General features: G+C 53.7%; 5 protein-coding genes across 6 annotated transcripts; 2 read left to right on the top strand and 3 right to left on the bottom strand.

Moving 5' to 3' along the window:
- Position 1: 1 nt before the first annotated feature.
- Positions 2 to 6,760, top strand: SLC37A4 (solute carrier family 37 member 4; the record flags this gene model as incomplete). Of its 2 annotated transcripts, XM_080631665.1 has the most annotated exons (8): positions 2 to 491; positions 573 to 805; positions 1,993 to 2,236; positions 3,289 to 3,447; positions 3,801 to 3,886; positions 4,758 to 4,871; positions 6,141 to 6,279; positions 6,566 to 6,760. In XM_080631665.1, the coding sequence occupies 8 exons, from the start codon at positions 2 to 4 to the stop codon at positions 6,730 to 6,732; spliced, it is 1,632 nt and encodes a 543-aa protein (XP_080487791.1). In that variant the 3' UTR covers positions 6,733 to 6,760. The 2 variants fall into 2 exon arrangements, with proteins under 2 accessions (XP_080487791.1, XP_080487792.1); XM_080631666.1 differs by lacking the exons at positions 3,289 to 3,447; positions 3,801 to 3,886.
- Positions 6,761 to 8,367: 1,607 nt separating this feature from the next.
- TRAPPC4 (trafficking protein particle complex subunit 4) lies at positions 8,368 to 9,695 on the bottom strand (the record flags this gene model as incomplete). Its single annotated transcript, XM_080631667.1, has 5 exons — positions 8,368 to 8,482; positions 8,878 to 9,004; positions 9,096 to 9,199; positions 9,277 to 9,451; positions 9,521 to 9,695. The coding sequence occupies 5 exons, from the start codon at positions 9,693 to 9,695 to the stop codon at positions 8,404 to 8,406; spliced, it is 660 nt and encodes a 219-aa protein (XP_080487793.1). The 3' UTR covers positions 8,368 to 8,403.
- RPS25 (ribosomal protein S25) lies at positions 9,649 to 11,492 on the top strand (the record flags this gene model as incomplete). Its single annotated transcript, XM_080631668.1, is given in 6 exon segments — positions 9,649 to 9,830; positions 9,832 to 9,844; positions 9,964 to 10,059; positions 10,480 to 10,663; positions 11,022 to 11,123; positions 11,409 to 11,492. Coding segments are annotated over 5 exon segments (570 nt in total). The 3' UTR covers positions 11,117 to 11,123; positions 11,409 to 11,492.
- Positions 11,493 to 11,888: 396 nt separating this feature from the next.
- Positions 11,889 to 14,963, bottom strand: CENATAC (centrosomal AT-AC splicing factor; the record flags this gene model as incomplete). The annotated part of the gene is made up of 9 exons (XM_080631534.1): positions 11,889 to 12,153; positions 12,549 to 12,681; positions 12,787 to 12,873; positions 13,238 to 13,268; positions 13,627 to 13,732; positions 14,043 to 14,107; positions 14,277 to 14,339; positions 14,412 to 14,577; positions 14,644 to 14,963. The coding sequence occupies 9 exons, from the start codon at positions 14,961 to 14,963 to the stop codon at positions 12,111 to 12,113; spliced, it is 1,014 nt and encodes a 337-aa protein (XP_080487660.1). The 3' UTR covers positions 11,889 to 12,110.
- A 467-nt stretch (positions 14,964 to 15,430) lies between these two features.
- On the bottom strand, positions 15,431 to 18,564 carry FOXR1 (forkhead box R1; the record flags this gene model as incomplete). Its single annotated transcript, XM_080631623.1, has 5 exons — positions 15,431 to 15,537; positions 16,766 to 16,998; positions 17,350 to 17,618; positions 18,052 to 18,083; positions 18,447 to 18,564. 5 exons carry the CDS (start codon positions 18,562 to 18,564, stop codon positions 15,431 to 15,433), a joined length of 759 nt encoding a protein of 252 aa, XP_080487749.1.
- Between the last annotated feature and the right edge of the window lie 2,368 nt (positions 18,565 to 20,932).

Raw genomic sequence — 20,932 nt, 5'->3', positions numbered from 1 at the left:
AATGGACGAGGGGGGTGCGGGATGCGGAGCGCGGCGGCGGCTCAGGAGCAACACGGGCATGTTTCGGGGTGCCTCGTCTGCCTCACCGGGCACAGAACGGAGCGAGGCGGCCAATGGCAGCGGCGGGAAGGACGGACCGGGGCTGATTGAGGTGATCCGCGGCAAATGGGAGGCGCGGGGAGGCCGGGCCGGAAGCGGGTCGCAGGGCGGGTCTGGGCTGCCAATGGGAGCGCGGTCCGGCGCGTTGGCGGGCGGGGCGGCGGGAGGTCGCTGCTCTCGCTGTTGCTGCCGGTCCCGAGGTCGCTGCGGCCGCCGTTGCCCGGCAGCGGAGCAGCGCGACGGGATGGCGGCGGGCGGGTACAGACAGCACCGCGCCGTGATCTTCGCGGCCATGTTCGCCGGGTACACGCTCTATTACTTCAACCGCAAAACCTTCTCGTTCGTCATGCCCGCCGTCATGGCCGAGGTGCCGCTGGGGAAGGACGAGCTGGGTGAGTGCCGGTCCCCGCGCTCCCCCCTACCTCCGCCCCGCTGCTCGCTGTAACGGGGTCTCACGGGCGGGCCCGCCGCAGGTCTCATCACCAGCAGCCAGTCCGCGGCGTACGCCATCAGCAAGTTCGTCAGCGGCGTCCTCTCGGACCGGGCGAGCGCCCGCTGGCTCTTTTCCTCCGGGCTCCTGATGGTGGGTATGGTCAACGTGGTCTTCTCCTGGAGTTCCACCGTCACGGCCTTCGCGGGGCTCTGGTTCCTCAACGGGCTGGCCCAGGGGCTAGGCTGGCCACCCTGCGGGAAGATCCTGCGGAAGGTGAGCGCGGGTGGTGGGGAAGCTGCTCCCGGCTCCTGCTCTATGCAGGAACGTGAGCTCCAGCTCCAGAGCAACTCGCGCCTGTTCCCGCCTCCTTCCAGCCAAGGAGATGGAAGTCTCTGGGAGCCTTGTGCCTGCGCAGCAATTGCCCATGTATGAGGATCTGTTTATTGTGGCAAAGGTCCCAAAAGCTTCTCAGCCCGTGCGTGCAGGTGCCTTGGTTCTAGTTCAGTTTGAAAAATCATGTCTTGTGGTGACAGACTTTCTGCACTGTAAGAGATGTGCTCCATGGGAATCCAGCTTGAAGGCAGAGGTCTGCCTGTCTCTCTGCTGTTGTGGCAGTTTGCTGCTGGGCAAAGGGCGATGAGCAGAATTCCATCCGCACGCTCAGGGAGCTCGGGAATTGCAAACCGCAGCCTGTCCGGGTAGAAAAGCGGGTAACGTGTGGAGGAACAGCGGGAGTTGAGCCTCCAGCTCATGTGTGTGTTTGGGATCGGATTGATTGGCGCCTTTGGGCAGAAGGCAGGGAGGTCAGCTCTGTACGTGCCTCTCTGAAAAGATGTCAGATCCAGGAATGCACGTGCTTGCAGGATGGGGGGGAGGGATTGACAACTGCCCTGCTCTTCTGCACGGCATCTGGCTCATCTAGCTGGCCAGAAAAGAACCGGCCAGAAAAGGACACAAAGGAAGGGCCCAAATCACAGAAACAACAGAGTGTTGGCTGAAGACGTGTGTGAATGGAGCTCTCAGATGTTTTCCCGCTGACAGCAGGCACCCCAGCGGTTCTGGCTCTGAGAGCACATTGCAGTGCAGAGCCAATCGTGCCTGGTTCTTAGCAGGGAGTCCTAAAGTTACCCTGTGACTCCCCGTGTATCCATATGCAGTGTCGTGCCAGCAGACCTCTCCAGGAGGACGCTGTTCCTGGCAAGGGGGTGTGCAGAACCCTCTGCTCTCCAGTTTGCCTCTCCCGGACCACGTCTCACTTTCATGGTCTGTAAATGGCAACGCCTTGGAGCCATGTGGGGTTTCCTGCAGGACTGTCAGTGGCTGCTCCCTTTACCTGATTCTGTGGTTCTGTGGGCGCCTGCAGTGCCCCAAACCTGCAGTGTGGGTCTCAACTGCAGGATTTCAGGCGCAGTGTTGCTCTCTTCCTCAGATCTTATGCCCTTTTTCTTCTTGTTGCACAGTGGTTTGAGCCGTCACAGTTCGGGACATGGTGGTCAATCCTGTCTACAAGCATGAACTTGGCCGGAGGCTTAGGTCCCATTGTCGCTGCTCTCGCGTCCCAGAATTACGACTGGCGCGTGACTCTGTCCTGCTCTGGCTTCATCTGCGTGGTTGTCTCTTTTGCTTGCCTTGTCCTCATTAAGAACGAGCCGTCGGATGTGGGGCTGCCCAACATTGACCAAGCAGCCAAGAAAGGGAAGAAAGGTGAGCACGAGGCTTCACTGTAAGCGGCACCCGTGGTGCCTTCTGTGTGTATTCCAGCAGAGGCGCATTGCTGCCGGTGTCCTGAGCCCTCCATCCCAATTCCCGCAGTCACCATGTGGCGGGCACGTGCAAGGCCTTGTTTTCAGCAGCTTTATTCTGAATGCTGAAGTCCTAAACCAAGCTCAAGTGTAATCTTACAGGAAGGGGACTGTGTCTGGGCTACAGCAGTGCAACAGCAGGGAATGCTTCCTTAAGCCTGACCTGCCTCTCCACGCTGGCAGAGGACGGGCAAATCTCCCCTTACCCTGTGTAAGTTCTCTTGACCCCTGGCTTGTGGTGGACTCTGCTCAGGGTTTTGTGTCCTAGCCTAGGACAGCTAGTTAGTAAATGTTTGTTCAGACCACTGAGTATGGTGCTTTTCTGAAAGCAGAACAGGTAGAGGGGAATTGCAACACAAGTTTGCTGTAGGATTTGAGAGGCCAGTGGAAACTCAGCCTATGTTCCTCACTGTCCTGCGATGCCCAGACTTGACCTCTCTGTGTAAGAAAGCAGTATTGCTTCCCCAGAGCGTTTTCTGGGGAGGATGGGTTATGTTTGTAGGTGCTCCTCGCAGACTGAAGCAAAAATCAAGGGAAGACCTGAAAGCCAGCATCTTGGCTTGGGTCTGTGTAGTGGCTGTCACAGGCACTGCTGAAAACATTAGCACAAAGTCTGGAGGAGCAGACAATTTCCCTAGCAACCTCTGCAGAGGGTTTATTGGCAGCCCCAACACAGAACGTTGCTGGGAGGAGTGTTGTGATTATTCTTTTGAAATCCTGAATGAATGTGGAATAAATTGACAGAAAAGATTCTGGAATCACAGCAAACCCAGAACAAGGGGGAGGTAAAGCCATTCATTCCCTATGAATATCTCCCTTTATGAATATCCTCCTCTGTAGGGATGTCCTTGTGCATGAATCCTGCTCACAGATCTGTAGTGCTGCTGAGCTGGTGTGCTTCAGGCTGTGGTAATGCTCAAGCAGGGGTAATGCTCCTCCTGATCTTCCTCTCAGGTTCCTCCAGTGACAACAGCACTTTGACAGAGCTGCTGCTCTCGCCGTACCTCTGGGTGCTCTCAACAGGCTACCTGGTTGTTTTTGGAGTGAAAACGTGCTGTACCGACTGGGGACAGCTCTTTCTGATCCAGGAGAGGGGACAATCTGTGCTTGTGGGTAAGATGCGAAGCTGCATTATTAAGCTGTGTGGCTGTTGTTGCCCAGAGCTTGACTGGGAGCAGGAAAAGGACACAGGAATCTGTCTGAGGGACTTGCTCACCTACATCCTAACTGTCTGCATAGGTGCATGTAGGTATTGACATAAGTCAGTGCTGAAGTTACAGCCTCAGTGCCAGGGCCCTCATGGGACTGGCAGATGGGCATCCCTGCACAAGGATGAGCTGGAGAGTCTTGTCCAGCAGAGCTGCTCTGAGCTTGCTGGGAGCTGACAGGGTTGAGCTGAGTCTAAAGCATGCAGCAGCTTCGTGACCAAACCTGATGGCCTGTCGTTTGCTTCACCTGCGTTCTAGGTAGTTCCTACATGAGTGCCTTGGAGATCGGGGGTCTGGTGGGAAGCATTGCTGCTGGATATCTCTCTGACAGAGCAGTAGCAAGAGTAAGTAACCTGGACCCTCAGGTGTGCTGGGCAGTTATCACAGCATTGATTTGAACTGCTGCAGATATCCCCCTTCTCTAATACCCACACCAGCAGTGGAGCAGAACACTTACCTTGTTCATGTTGCTCTGGAGATTCAGGATACCCAGAATGCAGACTTAGGGAGCTGCTGCCTCATGCTACAGAGCAGCCACTCTCAGGGCTTTGTTTCTTTCTTCTGTCTTCCCAAGCTGCTCTTCTGGAAGCAGTTCTGTGTCTAAACTACCCTGCTCTGAGGTGGGGCTTTTGAAAATCAGAGCATTCTTGACTAATCCATCTCTCTTCCTTCACTCAGGGGTGGGTTGGGAGGGACAGGACCCATCTCAACAGCTTCAGAAAGGTGCTCAGTCAGGCTGGTGGTGCTGCTGCCTGGTACAGCTGAAAGATAGGCCCGCAGCAGCTCTGCTGGGTGCATGAGGACAGCTGCCAAACACCCTTTTTGAAGATGTTTGGGTTTAGGATGTTTGATCTGTTTTATTTGTTGGCTTTACTGTGCTCCCCATGTTTCCCTGTTGAAGGAGATCTGATTGTTGGCAGCTGTCTTCTGGCTGAAAAAGAACCTGCATTAAAATCCAGTGGTGGGACCTGAAGCCAAATTCAGGGTTGAAGTATGGTGCAGTTGATAACAGAAGTATCATTTATCACTAAGAGCATCTTGTTTAGCACAGTTGGACTGCGGGCAAACTGAACTGAACCAAGAAGCCTCACTGAAAGGTCCACTTTGGCTCACGTTCCGTATGTCTGACCAGACAGTGTGGATGGCATTAGGTACCACCAGTATAAAGCAAGAGTCCTTCCAGCTTCCACTCCTGTTTCCTTCCCTCTGCTGCAGGTGGGTCTGTCGAGCTACGGGAACCCCCGGCACGCGCTGCTGCTTTCCATGATGGCTGGGATGTGCGTGTCCATGTTCCTCTTCCGAGTCACGGTCACCAGCGAGTCTCCCAAGGTAATCCATGTGTGAGCCGCTGACCATACCTGGTCAGGTTGGCCCCACCAGGAGACTGGTGGCAGGGAGCCTGTTGTCTTCACCCTTGCCTTGCGGCACAGCGAAGCAGCCTCCCTTGGCCTGGGCTGGGCAGCTTCTGCCAAGGTTGGCGTGGGTGGCCTTCATTACCTGCTGTAGCATTGACATGGCTTGCCTCTGCCTGTGTGATTGCTGGATAAATTAAACCTCTTTTCTCCTTTCCTTTGTTTCTTCTTCAGGAAAATCACTTCTGGACTGTAGCCTTGCAACCTCTAGCTGACCTTACAGGCCTCAAGGAACATGAGGTTTCTGCCTTGCATTTTTCCTCCTTCTGCCTGTTTCTGCTTTTGCTGATCTCCCCTTTTCCTGTCCTGGGAAATTGGTTAGCAGTACAAAACTTAAAACCAGGGCACTGAGATTACTGTAAGTTTTGTAGTCTTTTGACTACACTGACTGACTTTTAAAAGTCTGGATATGAAACTTGCAAATTCTTATTTCAGAAGTTCTGAGGACATTTGCTCCTCAGTTAAAATGCAGCCAGTGAAGGAGTCCTGCGAGTGGGCTCAGGAGGAATTACCCTGCTCCTGCACATGCCTTCCTGCTTGCTTTTCTGCAAGTGTTTTCCTAACTCTTTGTTTCTGTTTCCCATCTGGAAAATAAGATGGCATTTACGTACTTCTGCACGTCTTGAAATGGTGTTTGTAGTTCAGAAAGCATGCTGTAACCTTGAGGAGGGCAAGTTACCCTTTGCTGTCGTTTCACACGTGAGCTAACACTGAAGTTCAAGCTGTCAGGGTTTTTTTGGGTTGGTTTGTGTTTGTTTAGTAACAGAGAGATTATCAGATGGTGGCTTCTTGCAAATAAAGATGCTCTGACCGGTTGCTTGCATCTAAAATGAGAAAAGCTTTTAGCTGGTGACTCCGGGATCGTTTTAAAGCGACTTGATCCACACCTCCCCTGCAGTTTTGTCCATCTCTCCTCAATGATCTGGTTCTCGTGCAAAACGGCTCCTGTTGTGTGGGCACGGGGTAGGGGCAGAACTGTGGGAGAGAGGGGGGTTCACGGTGGCCAAGAACACCACATGGGGGCTGTCACAGGCGAGCTCTTCTGTCAGCAGGCCAGGGAGTCGGTGTCAGCCCAAAAATGTCAAAACTCCCCCATCCCGCGCATAGTGTCACGGTTGGTTGGCAGCTGCTGACTGACAGGGGAGGGTGCACGGATCCTGTTTCTGATCTTAACGTGTTTTTGCAGCTGTGGATCCTGACTCTGGGAGCTGTGTTCGGGTTCTCCTCGTACGGGCCCATCTCCCTGTTTGGGGTTATCGCCAACGAAAGTGCCCCTGCCAACCTGTGCGGCACCTCCCATGCCATAGTGGCTCTCATGGCCAATGGTGAGTAGTGCTCATTTCCCTGAAAACCAAACAAAACCCACGTGTGTTCTTGCTGGAGCATTGCCCACTGCCGGGTGCCAAGCTCCTGGTCATGGGAAGCCTCTCAGGAAGCAGAGGTGGTAGAGCTGGGAGCCTCAGGGATGCTTCTTGCTGTGTCTGATGGGCTTTTGCCTTGTGCTTTAAGTCCAAACCATGCCTGAGAAATCTTTACATATGCAAAACCAAGGATCAGCAGATCAAATTGAGGCACAAGCATTGCTGGGTTTCTGTTTGTTTCTCCTTGCAGTTGGGGGGTTTCTGGCTGGACTACCCTTCAGTACCATTGCCAAGCACTACAGCTGGGCCACAGCCTTCTGGGTAGCCGAAATCACCTGCACTGGCAGCACAGTGGCATTCTTCCTACTGCGCAACATCCGCACCAAGATGGGCCGGATTCCCAGGAAGGCTGACTGAGGAGAAGCTGCTCAGTGAAAAGGAGCCTCTCTCACTGATGGGAATGATGCTCGGAGTTTTGTTTAACTGGAGTGAGTTTACCTATTGCTGCAACATAGATAAAAATATCTCAATTTCTCATTCACTGTCAGGTGCCAGAGGGCACAAGGTTCTTGCTGCTGATCACTTTTTCCCTCAAGATGTGATAATTCAGGTAGTTTACACGGGCAGTGATTTTGTTGCACCTCCTCACAGTACTGCTGGGGAAGCACGCAGGCTTTGCAGCCCGAGCTCTTCTGCTGAAAGGACTCTGAAATGACTGGCTTCAGGTGCTGTCCTGTTGAGTTTTGTCCCTGTTGCTTTTCTTTGCCATTAACTTTCTGATTCTGCTTCGCTCTCAGCCCTGGAACAGCAGTGAATGGTGATGATTAAAGCTGGGCCTCATGGCTCTTTTGAGAGCAGCGTGGCTTTAGCTTGACCCAGGATTAGTTGTTAGGAGAGATGGAGGTGTTTTGCTCCAGAGAGGTGGAACGCTGGTGTGGTGCTGCGGAGGGGCTCTTGGAGCACCTGGAAACAGGCATGTTTCCAGGAAACCCTTGGCACTTTAAGGGAGAGCGTTTAGAGAAGCTCCTTCTATTGAACTGATCCTGCCCGTCGCAATTTCTGTGTAGTGTTAATGATTTGCAAGGGAGGCAGCTGCTGCCATGGCAGTGTGCAGCAAGCACTCTGCCCGTCAGCCTGGAAAACACATGCAGCAGCAGGTATTGTGACAGCAGCTGTGGGTTTTTTCCAGGTCTCTGGAAAAACACCTATTTTTAGTGTTGGCTTGTGTTTTGTCAGTACACAGAGTATAGTCTAGAGTGGTTTTGGTCAAGAGCTGCCTTTCTCACAGCTGTGGGCATGGCCTCAGGCTACTTCCGAGTCAGCCTTAGCAGAGCCACCACTGGCAGCCCGCAGCAGTTGGGCCCAGCACTGTTTGCAATGAATACTCAGGTTTTTTACCAGGATTTAGTTGAATATTCTTGGCTTTCTCCAAAAGGATTTACTGCTTCAGGGCTCTGGAAGAGGCAGTTCTCATGCAGAACGTGCATGCAGGTACTGTGCTGAACAGCATGGTTGCAAGAGTAGGTAGCCAGCCTTAATTAAAACAGTGGAAGTGAATTACATTTTGTACTTAATTCTCTGATCTTCTGTGTGAAATAAAAATGGAGCAGTGTCACAAGGGCTGTGATTGTCTTAGGGAGAATGGTGCAGGCAGAACCACCCAAACCTGCTTATCCTCTTAGGGTGCTACTAGCACAAATTTACCCTGCCAACAGGAAAGAGCCATCCACTTCTTCAAGGAACATTTATTACTCCTACATAGAAACCCTTTGCAAAACCGTAAGTTAGAGCTATACAGGAAAAATACATATGTACAGTTCTGAAATGAAAGCAAGCCATCAGCTGCAGTAATGCTGCAGACCCACGCCTCGCTGCCTTTCTTCACTCGAGGGCACAGCAGAATAAGCCTCTGTGGTCCTGTGTAAACAGTCCTGACTAATCTTTTGAAGGTAAATCTCACAACGGGGGGGATAAACAAGTATCTTGGGAGATAGTGGAGCACATCTGGGGGCTATGCAGTCTCTGGTGTGAAGGAGAGGCCCTGCTCTTCAGGGGAGAGAAGAATCATTGCAACAGGTGAGGCTTTCTCTATGACCCAGGTCCAAAGGGTCCGGCTTTCTCTGCCACCTCCAGAGCAAGTTTCAAGTTCTGATCAAACAACTCGCATCTGAAACAGAAAAGCAGAAGGGGCTGACTCTACCTATGGAACAGGCTAACAAAGGCAGGATCTCCACATTTTTCAAAGAGAGATTCCGTGACCTGCTGCTATCAAACTTTGGCCTGGCCATTAATTAAGGTTAAAGCTTCCTGTATGGGCTCAAGTGTGACATTAGGGCATGAGGGTTTGTGCCGAGGAAGAGTGCCTCCCACTTCCCAAGGAGAACAGCACCAGAAGGAGCACAGGTCAGTGTCCTGCCCCTTCAGCCATGTGCTGTGTCCTCCCCTTCCCTCAACCTCTGGGTCTGCTCTGCCACAAAACAGAGGGGCTGTCAGCATCTGTTACCGCACAGGCAGAGTGAGGAGGGGTTGCAGCTGCATTATCAAAAGTGGGCTTTTCTCTACCTGATGGGCATCTCCAAGGAGTAGAAAGGATTCTTCAAGGCAAAGTCAGAGTAAATCTCGTAGATCTTGCGCAGAAGGGAGTCTATCCCTGCCTGCCTCGGGTCGGCAAGAACCACGAATTTGATCCCTGGAGCCATAAAGACAGGAGGTCAGGAAGGCTGAACTCCGTGACAGCCCTGGCCAGGCCAAGCAGTGCTGTGCCCAGGGCCAAGCTGTACCTGTCAGCGTCTGGAAGCAGTGCAGCTTGAAGGTGTCTGTCTCCAGCATCTCTATCCCGGAGCTCCCGATCTCGGGGGACAGCTGCGACCCGATGGCGAACAGCCTGTGGGGAGAGGGTCCTCAGTTCTCCCCACACCCCCCGCCCCTGCCCCGCGGTCCCGTCCATCCTGCGCAGCTCACGAGTGGAACATGGAGGCCAGCATGAGCTTCTCGTTGGAGGAGAGCCGGTGTCGGCCGAAGCGGATAGCCACGGGGTAGTTGGCGGGGTTGCCCAGGAACTCCAGCACGTCCTTCCCGTCCGCCGTGAAGCGCCCGTTGACCTCGGCGCCGTTGATGGCCAGCACGGCGTGTCCCACTGCGGGGACAGCGCGGGGTCAGCCCGGCCCAGCCCCGCTGCCCCCGGCCCACCCGCCCGCCGACGCACCGCGGATGCCATCGCGCTGTCCGAAGGCCACGACGACGCGTTCGTCGTGCGGGCGCAGGACGAGGTCGAGCGGGAAGCTGAAGGTCTTCTCGGTGTCGGCGCGGGGCGCGTAGTGGTCCAGCTGGTAGATGAGCCCGCCCGCCTTGTTCACCACGTACACGCTGAAGATCGCCATGATTAACCCAGCCCGCCCACCGGCCCGGAAGCGGCGCCTCGCCGTGCCGTGCCCCGGAAGTCGCCCTCGAGCACGGGGTTTCCTTGCGCCCCGCTCCAGCCGCTTCCTTTCTCAGCCGACATCTTGTGGAGCAGCCCCGCCGCAGCATGGTGAGCGCTGGGCGTGCCGGGGCGGCGGGCGGCGGGGTCCTGCGGGGCCCGAAGGAGCTTCGGGAGGTCGCCCCGCTGCCGGCCGCTCATCGGCCGCACTTCTCTTCCCCCCCCCACAGCCGCCCAAAGACGACAAGAAGAAGAAGGACGCGGGCAAGTCCGCCAAAAAGGATAAAGACCCGGTCAACAAGTCCGGCGGCAAAGCCAAAAAGAAGGTAGGAGCCGGGAGAACCGCGCCGGGGGAGCGAGGGGGGTGGGGGGGTGGCCAGGCTGGCGCGGGCTCTAGGGGAGGCTTTTGGGCCCCCCCAGCCCCTCACCGTGGCTGGTGCACGGCGGGATGGGGGCACATCGTGGTGTTGGGGGAGCTGCTTCATCTGGTAGCAAAGCCGCGTGTGGTGGTGGTAAATCTGAGGAAGAAAAGGCTGTGATTTTTTTCGGAGCTTTAGTCCCATCGGTTGGAGATGCTGAAGGTGTTATCTGCAATATTTATGTTATAAAGACGATTTTGTGTGTCTTGTTAGGCCTTTAATCTGGGATGTGATGTGGGGACATTTGATGGGCCATTCTAAAGCTGGATCTTTCATTATAGTTTAGAAGATGGCTTAGGGCTTCTTTGTTTTTCTGTTTCCAAGTAGAAGTGGTCCAAAGGGAAAGTGAGAGACAAGTTGAACAACCTTGTCCTGTTTGACAAGGCCACCTATGACAAACTGTGCAAGGAAGTGCCCAACTACAAGCTCATCACACCTGCGGTTGTCTCAGAGAGACTGAAGATTCGAGGCTCCCTGGCGAGGGCTGCCCTCCAGGAGCTGCTCAGCAAAGGTAAGTGCTCAGAACTGTTGGGTACATTCCTTGCAGTCCTGGCAGATCTCGTGCTGTACCTGAAATAGAAAGCGGTGTGCTTTTGGCAAGCCACTGTTTTAGCTTGTGTTCCAAAAGTGGTCCAGAGTGAGGAGCAGCAGCTCTTCTGCATTCACTGGTGTGCCATGCTAAGGAAATGCTGCTCAAAGGATGGGTGGTGACAGAACCGCTCCCAGACCTGAACAAAAGCCATGCACAAGCACATGTGTGATTGGGTGCGCTGGTGTTCCCTCTCACACGTTGGCCAGTCTCAGAAGGGAGCACAAGGTCCCTGACTCCTCCAGTACACACACACTCAGATAATTTCCCTTTTTTGTAGGTTTGATCAAACTGGTGTCCAAGCACCGAGCGCAAGTGATCTACACCAGGAACACGAAAGGTGGAGACGCGCCTGCCGCAGGGGAGGACGCATAGCGAGGAGGTGAGGCAGTGGCTCCATGTTGGAGCCAGGTTGTGCTTTGTTGGGAGCTAACACGTGGCTGCACGTTGGGTGGCTGTGCTGCTGTGGGTGGGCTGTGCCTTCGAGTGTTTAGAGGACATCACTCCTGCTGCAGAGCAGTTGGTGATTGTCCCTGTGCGTGCTATCCCATCAGTGTGCCTTCCCTGCTGTCACAGGGCGCTGTTCAAAGTGTTCTTGTTGGAGCAGAGCTTGCGGACTGTTTGTGTTTTGACCTGCTTGTCTGATTTAGGACTTCTTGCCTTGCAGGTTACCCAGTGGCCTCGTCAGCAATGTATCCTATGTAGATGCACAATAAAATTATTGAAATAATTTTTCTTGCCTTTTCAAGAATGTCTATGTTTCATTATTGATAGTGGATTCTGGGACAGGTCGTGGCTGTCTTCCTCTACCAGCCAGCTTTTGCATTTATATGGTGTTTGCAATGTCCTGTGAACATGCTTTTGTATTGTGAAAGGGAACTTTTGTGTCACCTACAGCAGCCAGAGATGTTAAACCATGTTTAGTTGCAGCTGGAGAAAAACTGAAGCCCAGTTCTGTGGCTAGGGAAGGTGCTAGCAGGGTATTTTCAGTATTTCTAAAGTCCCTGCAGACCAACTGTAGCCACGGATGTGCAAGGCAACAGCAGATGTTGCGTTAGTGTCTCAGGGGGAAGTGTTGATAAGCAGCTCTAAATAAGGCTAGAAGAGTTTTATCTAAATGAAAAAAGTTTATTTCTCAGAACCTCATGTCTTTAATGGGATGTGATGCTACACATTGGCACAGGACACGTGGCACCAGAGCTGTTGTTGTTGGGACTGCTGCACTGTGGCCAAGCACCAAACACAACCAGATGTATGTATTAAATAAGAGCACTAAACTTCGCACGGCAGCACTGACAAAGCTGCAGCTTCCTACAGTCCACCTTCCCACAACAGTCAGAGCTTGTTTTCTTCCCTGCTCCTCTCCTGGTCACCTTTTTTTCTTTTCCCCCGATTCAGTTCTAAATTGATGCCTGAAAGACAGCATAGAAGTCAGAAGGTAGCAGCCTTTAGAAAGAGGTAATGAACACTGCCTCATCCCACAAGACAAGTAAGAGTGCACAGCTTTAGAACAGCAGCTCTGGTTTTGCTCTCAGAGCAGTAGCAGCCTTTCCAGGTAGCCAACACAGATTTGTAACATACAAGAGGTGCCAGCAGGCTAGTACATGGGTGTGGAAGGTAAGGCAGGCACCTGCCTCTGCAGCCACTGCTGCGCTTAACCCAGTGCCAGGCTGGCATTGCGTGACCCATGCAGGGAGACCCCTCCTGACACTTGCTGCTGCCACACAGCCTGCTCCATGAGTGGCCTGTATGGATGGAGGCCGCAAACCCTGCGCTCCGCAGCGGCCTGTGCTGCCCTGAAGCTCACCTGGACTGCCACCTCCTGCCGTGGTTCCACACGCGCCCGAAGGAAGGGAGCCAGCCGTCGCCGGTCTGAGAGGTATGGTCAAAGTTGGCGCCCACACGCTTGGGGGGCAACTTCTTCAGCTTCTGCTTCTCCTCTAGAAAAGTTTTTCATTCAGTGAGTTTTTCTGTCACAATGCTTTTGGTTCTTTAGTGTGGAAACTTGAACATGAGGTTAACTGAAATGAGCACAAGTTGCTCACTTTGTTTGAGAAATTCCTCATATGAAGGTCCAATTTGTTTGCTTCCATCCTCTTCCTCCTCCTCCATTAGCCACGGAGGTTTTGCACCTAGAAGACACAATGTATTTAGCTACTGTAGTTATCCTAAACTTAACGATGGGGAGAAGCATCCTCCCTTCCCTCATCCCTGCAGCTCTTCCCTACCCAGCAAGCAGTGAAGGACAAGTAACCCTGGGGCTTTGCTCAGCTGGCAGTGGCAGAGCATACCCCACACCGTACATTCCACACAGCACCAACTGAGTTTTTGAAATACAGAGCCCTTTTCTTCTCTAGCATGTCACCTATCAGCAAAGGCTCAAGCACTTCCTGCTTGTGCTGTGGCTGCTTCAAAATAACTGAGTTACCCCTGTGATGCTGACAAGCCAAGAGCTTTCAGCAGGGCACCAGCTGAGCGAGCTGCAGGTGCAAGTACCTGTGTGAATGTTCCCTTTCCCTTCTGTGTCCTGTCAACAGAAACAGAAAACACTGATGAGAAACATGCTTTTAAGAGTGTTCCTAAACAGACCAGTACTGAAAAGTACTCTGTGTGTTCCCTTCCAGAGCCAGGTTCTGTCACACGAAGGGGGAGGCTCTCCTCTACTTTCTTTAGGAACATTTGTTTTTATAGGGTGTGTTACAGAACGTTTGCTTAATGAAACACAGCTTCATGCTGGATGAGTGAAACCCTCAGCTCCTTGCTTGCCTGAATCCGCACAGCTGTGTTTTTTGCAACAGAGACTACAACCCCTTGTTTTCCTTCGTAACACCCTCTGTAACCCTGTGGTTAAATAGAAGTTGTGTTCATTAGCCAGTCACCCCTACCTGGTGGCCAATGAAAGTCAAAGCCTGGCCAGGCTCCATCCAGTTTAAGTCAGGTCCCATGTGTGTCCCGCTTGGGCCAGGCTGCTCTGCATCATGAGAGGTGTCCCTGGAACACAGAGGCAGCCTGAGAGGTGAGTGACAGCTGCAGCTGGGCAGACAATGCCTGTCCAGAGGCTTCTGGAGCAGTTTGTGTTTGGAGAGTTTTGGAGCAAGAAGGGAAAGAAGTATTCTAGGGGTACCATAGTGTTATCACTTTGTGGTTGTCAGTGCTTATACATGTGTGGAGGGGAGAAGAATCTCTGTGGTTCTTACGACGGATAAAAGTTTGTGAAAGATCTGAGCGAGCTAATGATGGCAGCAGCAAATGAACGAGGCCGCTGCTGTGGCAGGGTATATGTGAGGGATGCGGTTCTCACCTCTGGAGTGCTGCGGGGGGGCCATGGGAGTCAGGTCCTGCGCGAGGCTCTGGCTCTGTTTGAAGCTGAGTGTGATTCAGGAAAAAGGAACACTATTCCTGGTGCTGAGCAGAGACACCCCCCTCCATCCCCTCCCACCTCCACTTCCCGAGCACGCCCGGTTACGGCGGGGGTGGGTGTCCCGGTGCCCGGTCCCCACCGGGGCGCAGCCAGGGCAGGATACGGCTCACCGACCTGCAGGGCGGCCCGCACCGTCTCCCGCTGCCTGCGCTCGGCCTCCCGGATGTCAGCTGCCATCTGCGGGGAGAGAGCGGGTGAGGCCGGGCCGGGCGGGGGCCCGGTTGGGGCCGGGGCCGGTCCGAGGTGTACCTGTCGGATGCGCTCCTCCTCCCGCCGCTGGTGCGCGGCCACCGCCCGCTCCAGCGCCCGCGCGTAGCGCTCGTACTCCTCGGCCGGCACCACGCACTGCTCCCGCAGCGCCGCCTCCGCCCGGTGCTCCCGCCAGAACCGCGCCGTCTCCCGGCGGTGCTCGGGCCTGCGGGACCGGGTCAGCGTCGCCCGCACGCCCGCTCCCGCCCTCCACCGCCCCACCGCCGCTCACCCGGCCAGGTGCTGGAGGAGCGCAGCCCGCGGCAGCGCCAGCGGTCCCCGCCGCCCGTCCCGCCGCACGCCGCGTCCGCAGCACGGGCACCACACGCGCCGGTCGTGCTCCGCCGGGTCGTAGCGCAGCACGGCCGCAACGCCATCGCCGCCGCCGTCCTCCTCCTCCCCTGCTGCCGCCGCCGCCGCCAGCGCCGCCGCCACCTCCTCCTGCAGCCGGCTCAGCGCCTCCCGCAGCCGCCGCCGGTGCGCGGCGCTGTACAGGTGCCGGCGGCCGGAGAAGGAAGAGCGGCGGCACAGCGAGCAGTAGTGCACCGCCATGGCCGGACCGCCTCTCGCACTGCGCAGGCGCGGCCGGGAGGCTGGGCGGCGTGTACGTGTCCCGGTCCCACGATCCTGCCCGAAACCTCCCTTGGCTTCGGGCTGCTTTCATTCCTCAGTATGAGCACCCGTAGTTCGCGCATAGACTTGCTCTGAAGCCGCCTCGTACATCCCCGAAACACTCTGACCCCCCACCTAACCGCCTTGTGATACTGTCTGTTGGGTACCATCAGTTGATGCCTCTGTTTTCCTACCCATCTGCACCTCTAAGGGCATCTGAAGTGTTTGGGGTTTGTATTTAGTGAGGGCAGGGGATACTCATGGTCTACGGAAGGGTTAGACTGGGTATTAGGGAGAATTTTTTCCCTGAAAGGGGAACCAAGCATTTGAAAAAGCTGCCCAGAGCAGTGAGCAGATGCCCAGAGCATCGTTCCTGCATGGGTTCAGAAAACCCTAAGATAAGGCCCTTAGTGATGTGGTTCAGTGGTGGCTTTGGCAGTCCTGGGGTAGAAGTTGGTCTTGATGAACTTGAATGTCTTTTCCAACCTGATTGATTCTATAATTCCAGCCTGGCCTGACAAAAGGTGAGCGTCAAACTACAGCCACAAGGTTACCTCAGTGCTGCCATCCAGGGCAGCTAAGGCCTTCAGAGACTGTTCACCTTATGTCAGGTCCTGCTCGGACATACAGACAGACAACCTGCACAACCCACAACATGTGGGACTGACAGCCATCCTGCACTCCTGCAGTGGCTCAGGTGTCATTAGCACCCAGCAGTGCAGAGCCACCCTACAGAGTGCTTTGTGTGCTGCTCAGGGAAGGAGCTGCCACCCTAATGTGCACATTAAAACCCAATTAAATCCCTTTTAATGTGCCTGTTCCTTCATGCTCCTGTGGGCACGCAGGTGAAAGGAGCCAGCCTCCAGCCTAGCAGTGATGTAGATCCCTGCCCACTGGGTTTGCAGTGCGGGGGGCAGGCGCATGGACTTGGAATAACATCTGTATGGTAGGGAGTCCCCACACCCAGCCAAGTAAAGCATTCTGTGCCTCTGGCCTGAGGTGCTTTGTTAAGGCACAGATTAACCTCTTCCTGCAGCTCAGTTCTCTGCACTGCAGGGACGTTGCCAGAGGCAGCAGCGTGCATGGAGGACTTTGTGTTACAGGCATAGCGGGTGCAGAATGCCTCTGCAACTCATGCGGCTGGTAGAAACTCACCTTAATGAAGGAAATTAAGTATTTTCCATCTTTCTTCTCCCCCCCCTTCTAAATTTGAGTCCTGATGTCACAATGCTCAGAATTTCCACATGTGGTTCTTGTGAAGCTACCTGTGGCATCACCTCAGAAAATAGGTTTGGTTTGAAAGCACATGGCACATCTTTCAGAAGCAGGGAGCCAGAAGGAATCATAGCCCAAACAGAGAGCTCATCAGATCTGCAAAAGAGAGAGTGAGAAGAAGTTGGGATAGGTACAAGGACCATAATGACTGCTCAGGCACTGATGCTGCAGCCGCAGTCCTGTCCCATATTAAACTGCCAGCTATTGCAGGGACTGAGATGACAGCTCTGTGTTTGAAAGCAGCCTGGTTGGCTTGTCTCGCTGTGTTTGGCTCTTGGCCAGCCCAATGACCAAGCCCTCCTTGTGGAGTCTCTCTGCAGGGATCTCCAAGTTTCTGGTGTCACCTCCCAGAGCAGTGTCCCACAGTGCTGGTGGCTGCATAGTGCTTGGGTGCCCTCCTGCTGCGGGAACCTCGTAAAACCTGATGCGTTCCGCAGTTTGCAGGGCTCCTGCCCTTAGAAACGTACCGGGATTGCTCATGCTTTGGCGCACCAGGTCGAGTGCCTCCTTAGTCAGGGCCTGTGCTTCCTCCTGAAACTTTCTGTGTCCTCCTGGAGTCAGTTTCCACAGGCAGGACTTGTGGTTTCCTTTGGCGCACGTGAAGCGGGTGTTTTTCTCGAAGCAGCTGCTGAAGCACAGGTTGTGTCGGATCGTGCTTTTCCAGCCCTCTGGGGACGTCTGAAAAAATGGGAAGTGCTGCCTGCGGAGAGAAAAGATTTGTCCTGGGCTGAAGCCCTTGGAGGCTGTGATAAATAACAAAACACATGGGGGGAAGGAGAGGAGGGTCCTCCCCAAGCCCTGCGGTGGGAGACTGGCTGGTGCACTTGAGACACAAAGCCGAAATCCCAGCTCTGGAGACACACGTTTGGGTGTTGCCAAAGAGGGGAAAAAGTTTCCTCAGCGGCATCTTGAGCTGAAGGCAGAGCTAAGACCCAAATGTGAGTCCTGGCTGCCACATCCCTGCTTCCCAGTGGAAGATCAGAGACTCCTGTATCCCTTGCAGTCCCTCTTCCCCTCATTCTGGACTAGGAGCTGGGAGAAGAGCTGGTACCGTGTGAACTGGTAGATCTGCTGTACAGTCAGACTGCCACCCACACTGTTGCACAGGGCAAGGCTGATGAGGGTGCAGTAATTAAGGGGGGGACGGGGCCAGCCTCCCTCAATTTTGGCACTCATCTGCCTAGGGCACTTGAGCTTCATGCTTGGAGGACTGAGGAGTGTAGATTTCCAAGGCACCAGCATCATCCTGACTTCAGGACTTTTCGACATCTCCTGAGGAACTGGGATGTCCGCACACGAAGCATCTTTATCCTCAGTAAGCTGGGGAGAAGAAGGAAAAAAAGAACATGGATTTATTAGCCCTGGGTAGAATGAGGGACAGGGATAAGCTGCTTTGTTCTGGTAGAGAGCTTATAGAAAGCTCATACACTTTAAATTTCAGCCTCTGTCGCTGCACTTTGTACTCTGAGCCTGTTTGTCAGGCGGGCTCCGTGCATTGGCTGACCATGGCTAGAATGGGAGCTGCTGAGCCCGCTCGTTGCCCAGGCAGCTCCCTTCTGTGTACCTTTCTAGCCTTACTGGAAGGTGACAGCACATCCTCCTTGGAGCAGTCCAAGTCAGAGCAGGAGACAGCCCAGGATGTGTTCAGAGAGCAGCTTTCTGTGGCACCAGCAACTGAGGCCACCAGGCTTTTGGATCTGGCTGGGTCTGCCCCAGGGCTCCCAGGGAGGGGACAGACCAGGCTGGGGTTTACCCACATCCACAGATGGGGCTGAGCACCCTGTCCTGAAAGGAGAAGGAGACATGTCACCCTGCCAGTCCTGCCCAAGGACTGTTTCCAGACTTGCTGTCCACAGGCAGCCTGGGGAAGCTCTAATGCACTGCAAATCCTAAGGCAAAGGTCCCCAGTTGCTTTCTCATCCCTCTAAATAGTGGGTTTTTTCCTGTTTTCTGTACAGAGTGCATGCCTGCCTGTTCTTACACCACTGAGGCCAGCCCAAACAACAGTGCTCAGCTTTGAAATTTTACCTTCTCTTTCCTCTGTGAAGCCAGATGAGTGCAGCTCACCCCCTTCACCCTCTTTTTGAGTTTATCTACCTGAAAGGCTGCATCTGGGGGGCACAGGTGTAATTATATCTGTGTCCTTACCTTGCAGAACTTCTTCAGTGCTGGTGAGTTTGAGCTCCTCTGCCATATCCCAGTCCTCAAGGCCATGTTGTAAGTGCAGGCTTTCCCAGAATGACTTGTTTTGGAAACTCAAGTCCATTTTCTTTGCGTGCCAAAGGTACCTCTGGGTGCCGAGGGCAGCAGGACCTGCAAGGGGAGCACAAAGGATCCCCTGAGCTTAAAGAGCCCTGGGAGCTGGCTCAGTGTCACCCATGTTTTAAAAAGGATATCACACAGGTGGGTAAAGGGCTGGTCTCTGTTTCACACTTCTAAATACCTATTAGAGCCCCTTCTGGGGAGGCAATGCTCCATACTGGTGGAATAAGGGAGCTGATTGAGAGTGGGATAGGTCACACCATGCAGGCTGTTTTCTGCCCATTTACTTTGCTAGAGTCTCGATAGATCAGCCACTTCTGTGCTCACTGAGCTAACGTTTCATTTCTTTCTGCCTCTGATGATGAGATCACAGCCTTACCTACACTCTGCAAGGAACTTACCTGGTCTGAGAAAATAAATGTCTCTGGAAGCAGGATGGATCTCTGAGGGATGCACAGAGTGCTCAGGTACCAGGAGCTCCCTCACACTGCTTGCCTGGGAGTAGTGGGTTTTAAGACTGGAAAGTGCTTTAGGTCATCCTAGGCAAAACACCAAGGGGGGACCACAGCTGAGTAAAGGAGCCAGGTTGAGTAGATCCTGGGTGTGCTTTCAGTCTCTTAGAAACTTTGTGTGCACTTTCCTGGATTGCTTTTGTTTCTTCAACAACATCTTTTACGCATGGCCCCTGCCTAATCTGTCCTAGGTCTGATGAAGGAAGCGATGTCGTTTGTGCTAGTAAAGGATACTTGTCATACGTCCTCATCCTTCTGGCCCACTCACTCTCACTCCTCTGCTTGGGGAGGGGATGTGGGAGGCGGGTGGCACTGGTGGAAACGGAGCAGCTGCACACCAAAAACCAAGGCTTGGCTGTGTACCAGCAGGCAATTAGATTTCAGACTCTCTATATATGTTGACCGTTTTGCAGGAGGGCACAGGTTATGCTGGCAGCGGATGAGTACAGCAGGGACTTGCTGCCAGTCTGTAGCAGGGAGTTGGACAGAAAGAGGCAGAGTGTTGCCAATTGCTGGAAAAGATTGTGTCATAACATTGGTGGTATGAAGTTGGGAGAATCTCAGCTTAAAAGTGAATTCCCTGACCCTTGCACTAGAGGTTTGTCTTGGGGTTATTTGAGTTATTTCTGTGTAATGAAAGAAAAGGGTGAGATGCTTCTCCCTGCTGCAGGCTTGCTCTGCAGTGCTTTGGGCCAGATGTCCCTGCCCTGTTTGCTGTCACTGTTCTCAACCTTTGAGTGTTTACATCTTTTGGGACAGGCTGTTAAAAAATGAGTCAAACACTAAACCAAGCTTTTCGGCTGTGCTAAGGTTTGCTTAGTCCTTGTTAGGCATTCCATGATTATCAGGTTAGTATGGTGTGGCTTTTGTGAAATGCAAAAGGCTCTCCTCACACTGCTTTTCCCACCCTCGTGTGACAAAGTTCAGTTGTTTGCAGAGACACATGTGTGCTCCCTCCCGGTCAGATGCCTCGGGTGTGAGCAGGACACACTCGCTGGCTTGCTTTCCTCAAAACCCCAGTCCAAACCCTTTCCCCTTCCTGGAACTGGAGCCTGCTGTTTGACTTGGGATGTGTTGCAAACAATCCAGCTACTACAGTTTAATAATTTACCATGTATCACTGGACATGTCACACCACAAAGTTGCTTTCCCCTTTCTGTCTGGAGCTAAACTCTCACACAGTGGTGTATGTATCAGCTGAGGCAGAGTAATTCATTAAGCCTGTGGTTATCTATGTGCACCGTGAATTGATGCCTCACCTACCCACATAACCTTTGGTACTTCAACAGTAAATGCACACAAGAGTGCTGGGCTGCGCGCAGCAATGTCCATCATCTTGAAACAACGTGAGTATTTTGGGGGGACTAAAGAGGTCCTGCGAAAGCTGGATCTTGCATGCAGGTGAAGTGTCTTGCCCTGCTTCCTCTTCAGCCAGCGTGGCTTTGCAAGAGCAAGCAGGGCAGCACACTGATGTGAATAAAAGGCAGAAGGATGTTTGGGGATAGAACTTGTCCATGGGAAGGACACTGTTCCCTGTGCTGCTTTGCAGGAGCTGCCCTGGCAGAGCTGGAGGGGGACAACCAGGGCGTGTGGCTTGGCCACAAGAGGCCGTGTGAGCTGGTGTTTTGCGCATTGGTTTCACCTGTAGCTGCTCAGGAGTTAGGTGCGGGCTCCCCAGCAAAAGCTCCTGCAGAGCAATAAAGGAGATGAGAAACAGCTCCAGGCAGCAGCTGTAAGATCTTCCATTCTTCCATCTTCCCCCCGCTTTCAGTGTCTTCAGAGAAGGCTGTAGCTTTCCGTGGAGCTGGTAAGAAAAGCCAGGGGTAGGGCATAACCTAATACAATACAGTGTTCCACCCT

The sequence above is a fragment of the Psittacula echo genome (assembly GCF_963264785.1).
Source record: "Psittacula echo genome assembly, chromosome: 18".
Taxonomy (NCBI): domain Eukaryota; kingdom Metazoa; phylum Chordata; class Aves; order Psittaciformes; family Psittacidae; genus Psittacula; species Psittacula echo.
Note: the sequence above shows the minus strand (reverse complement) of the source record. Positions and strands in the feature narration are given on the sequence as shown.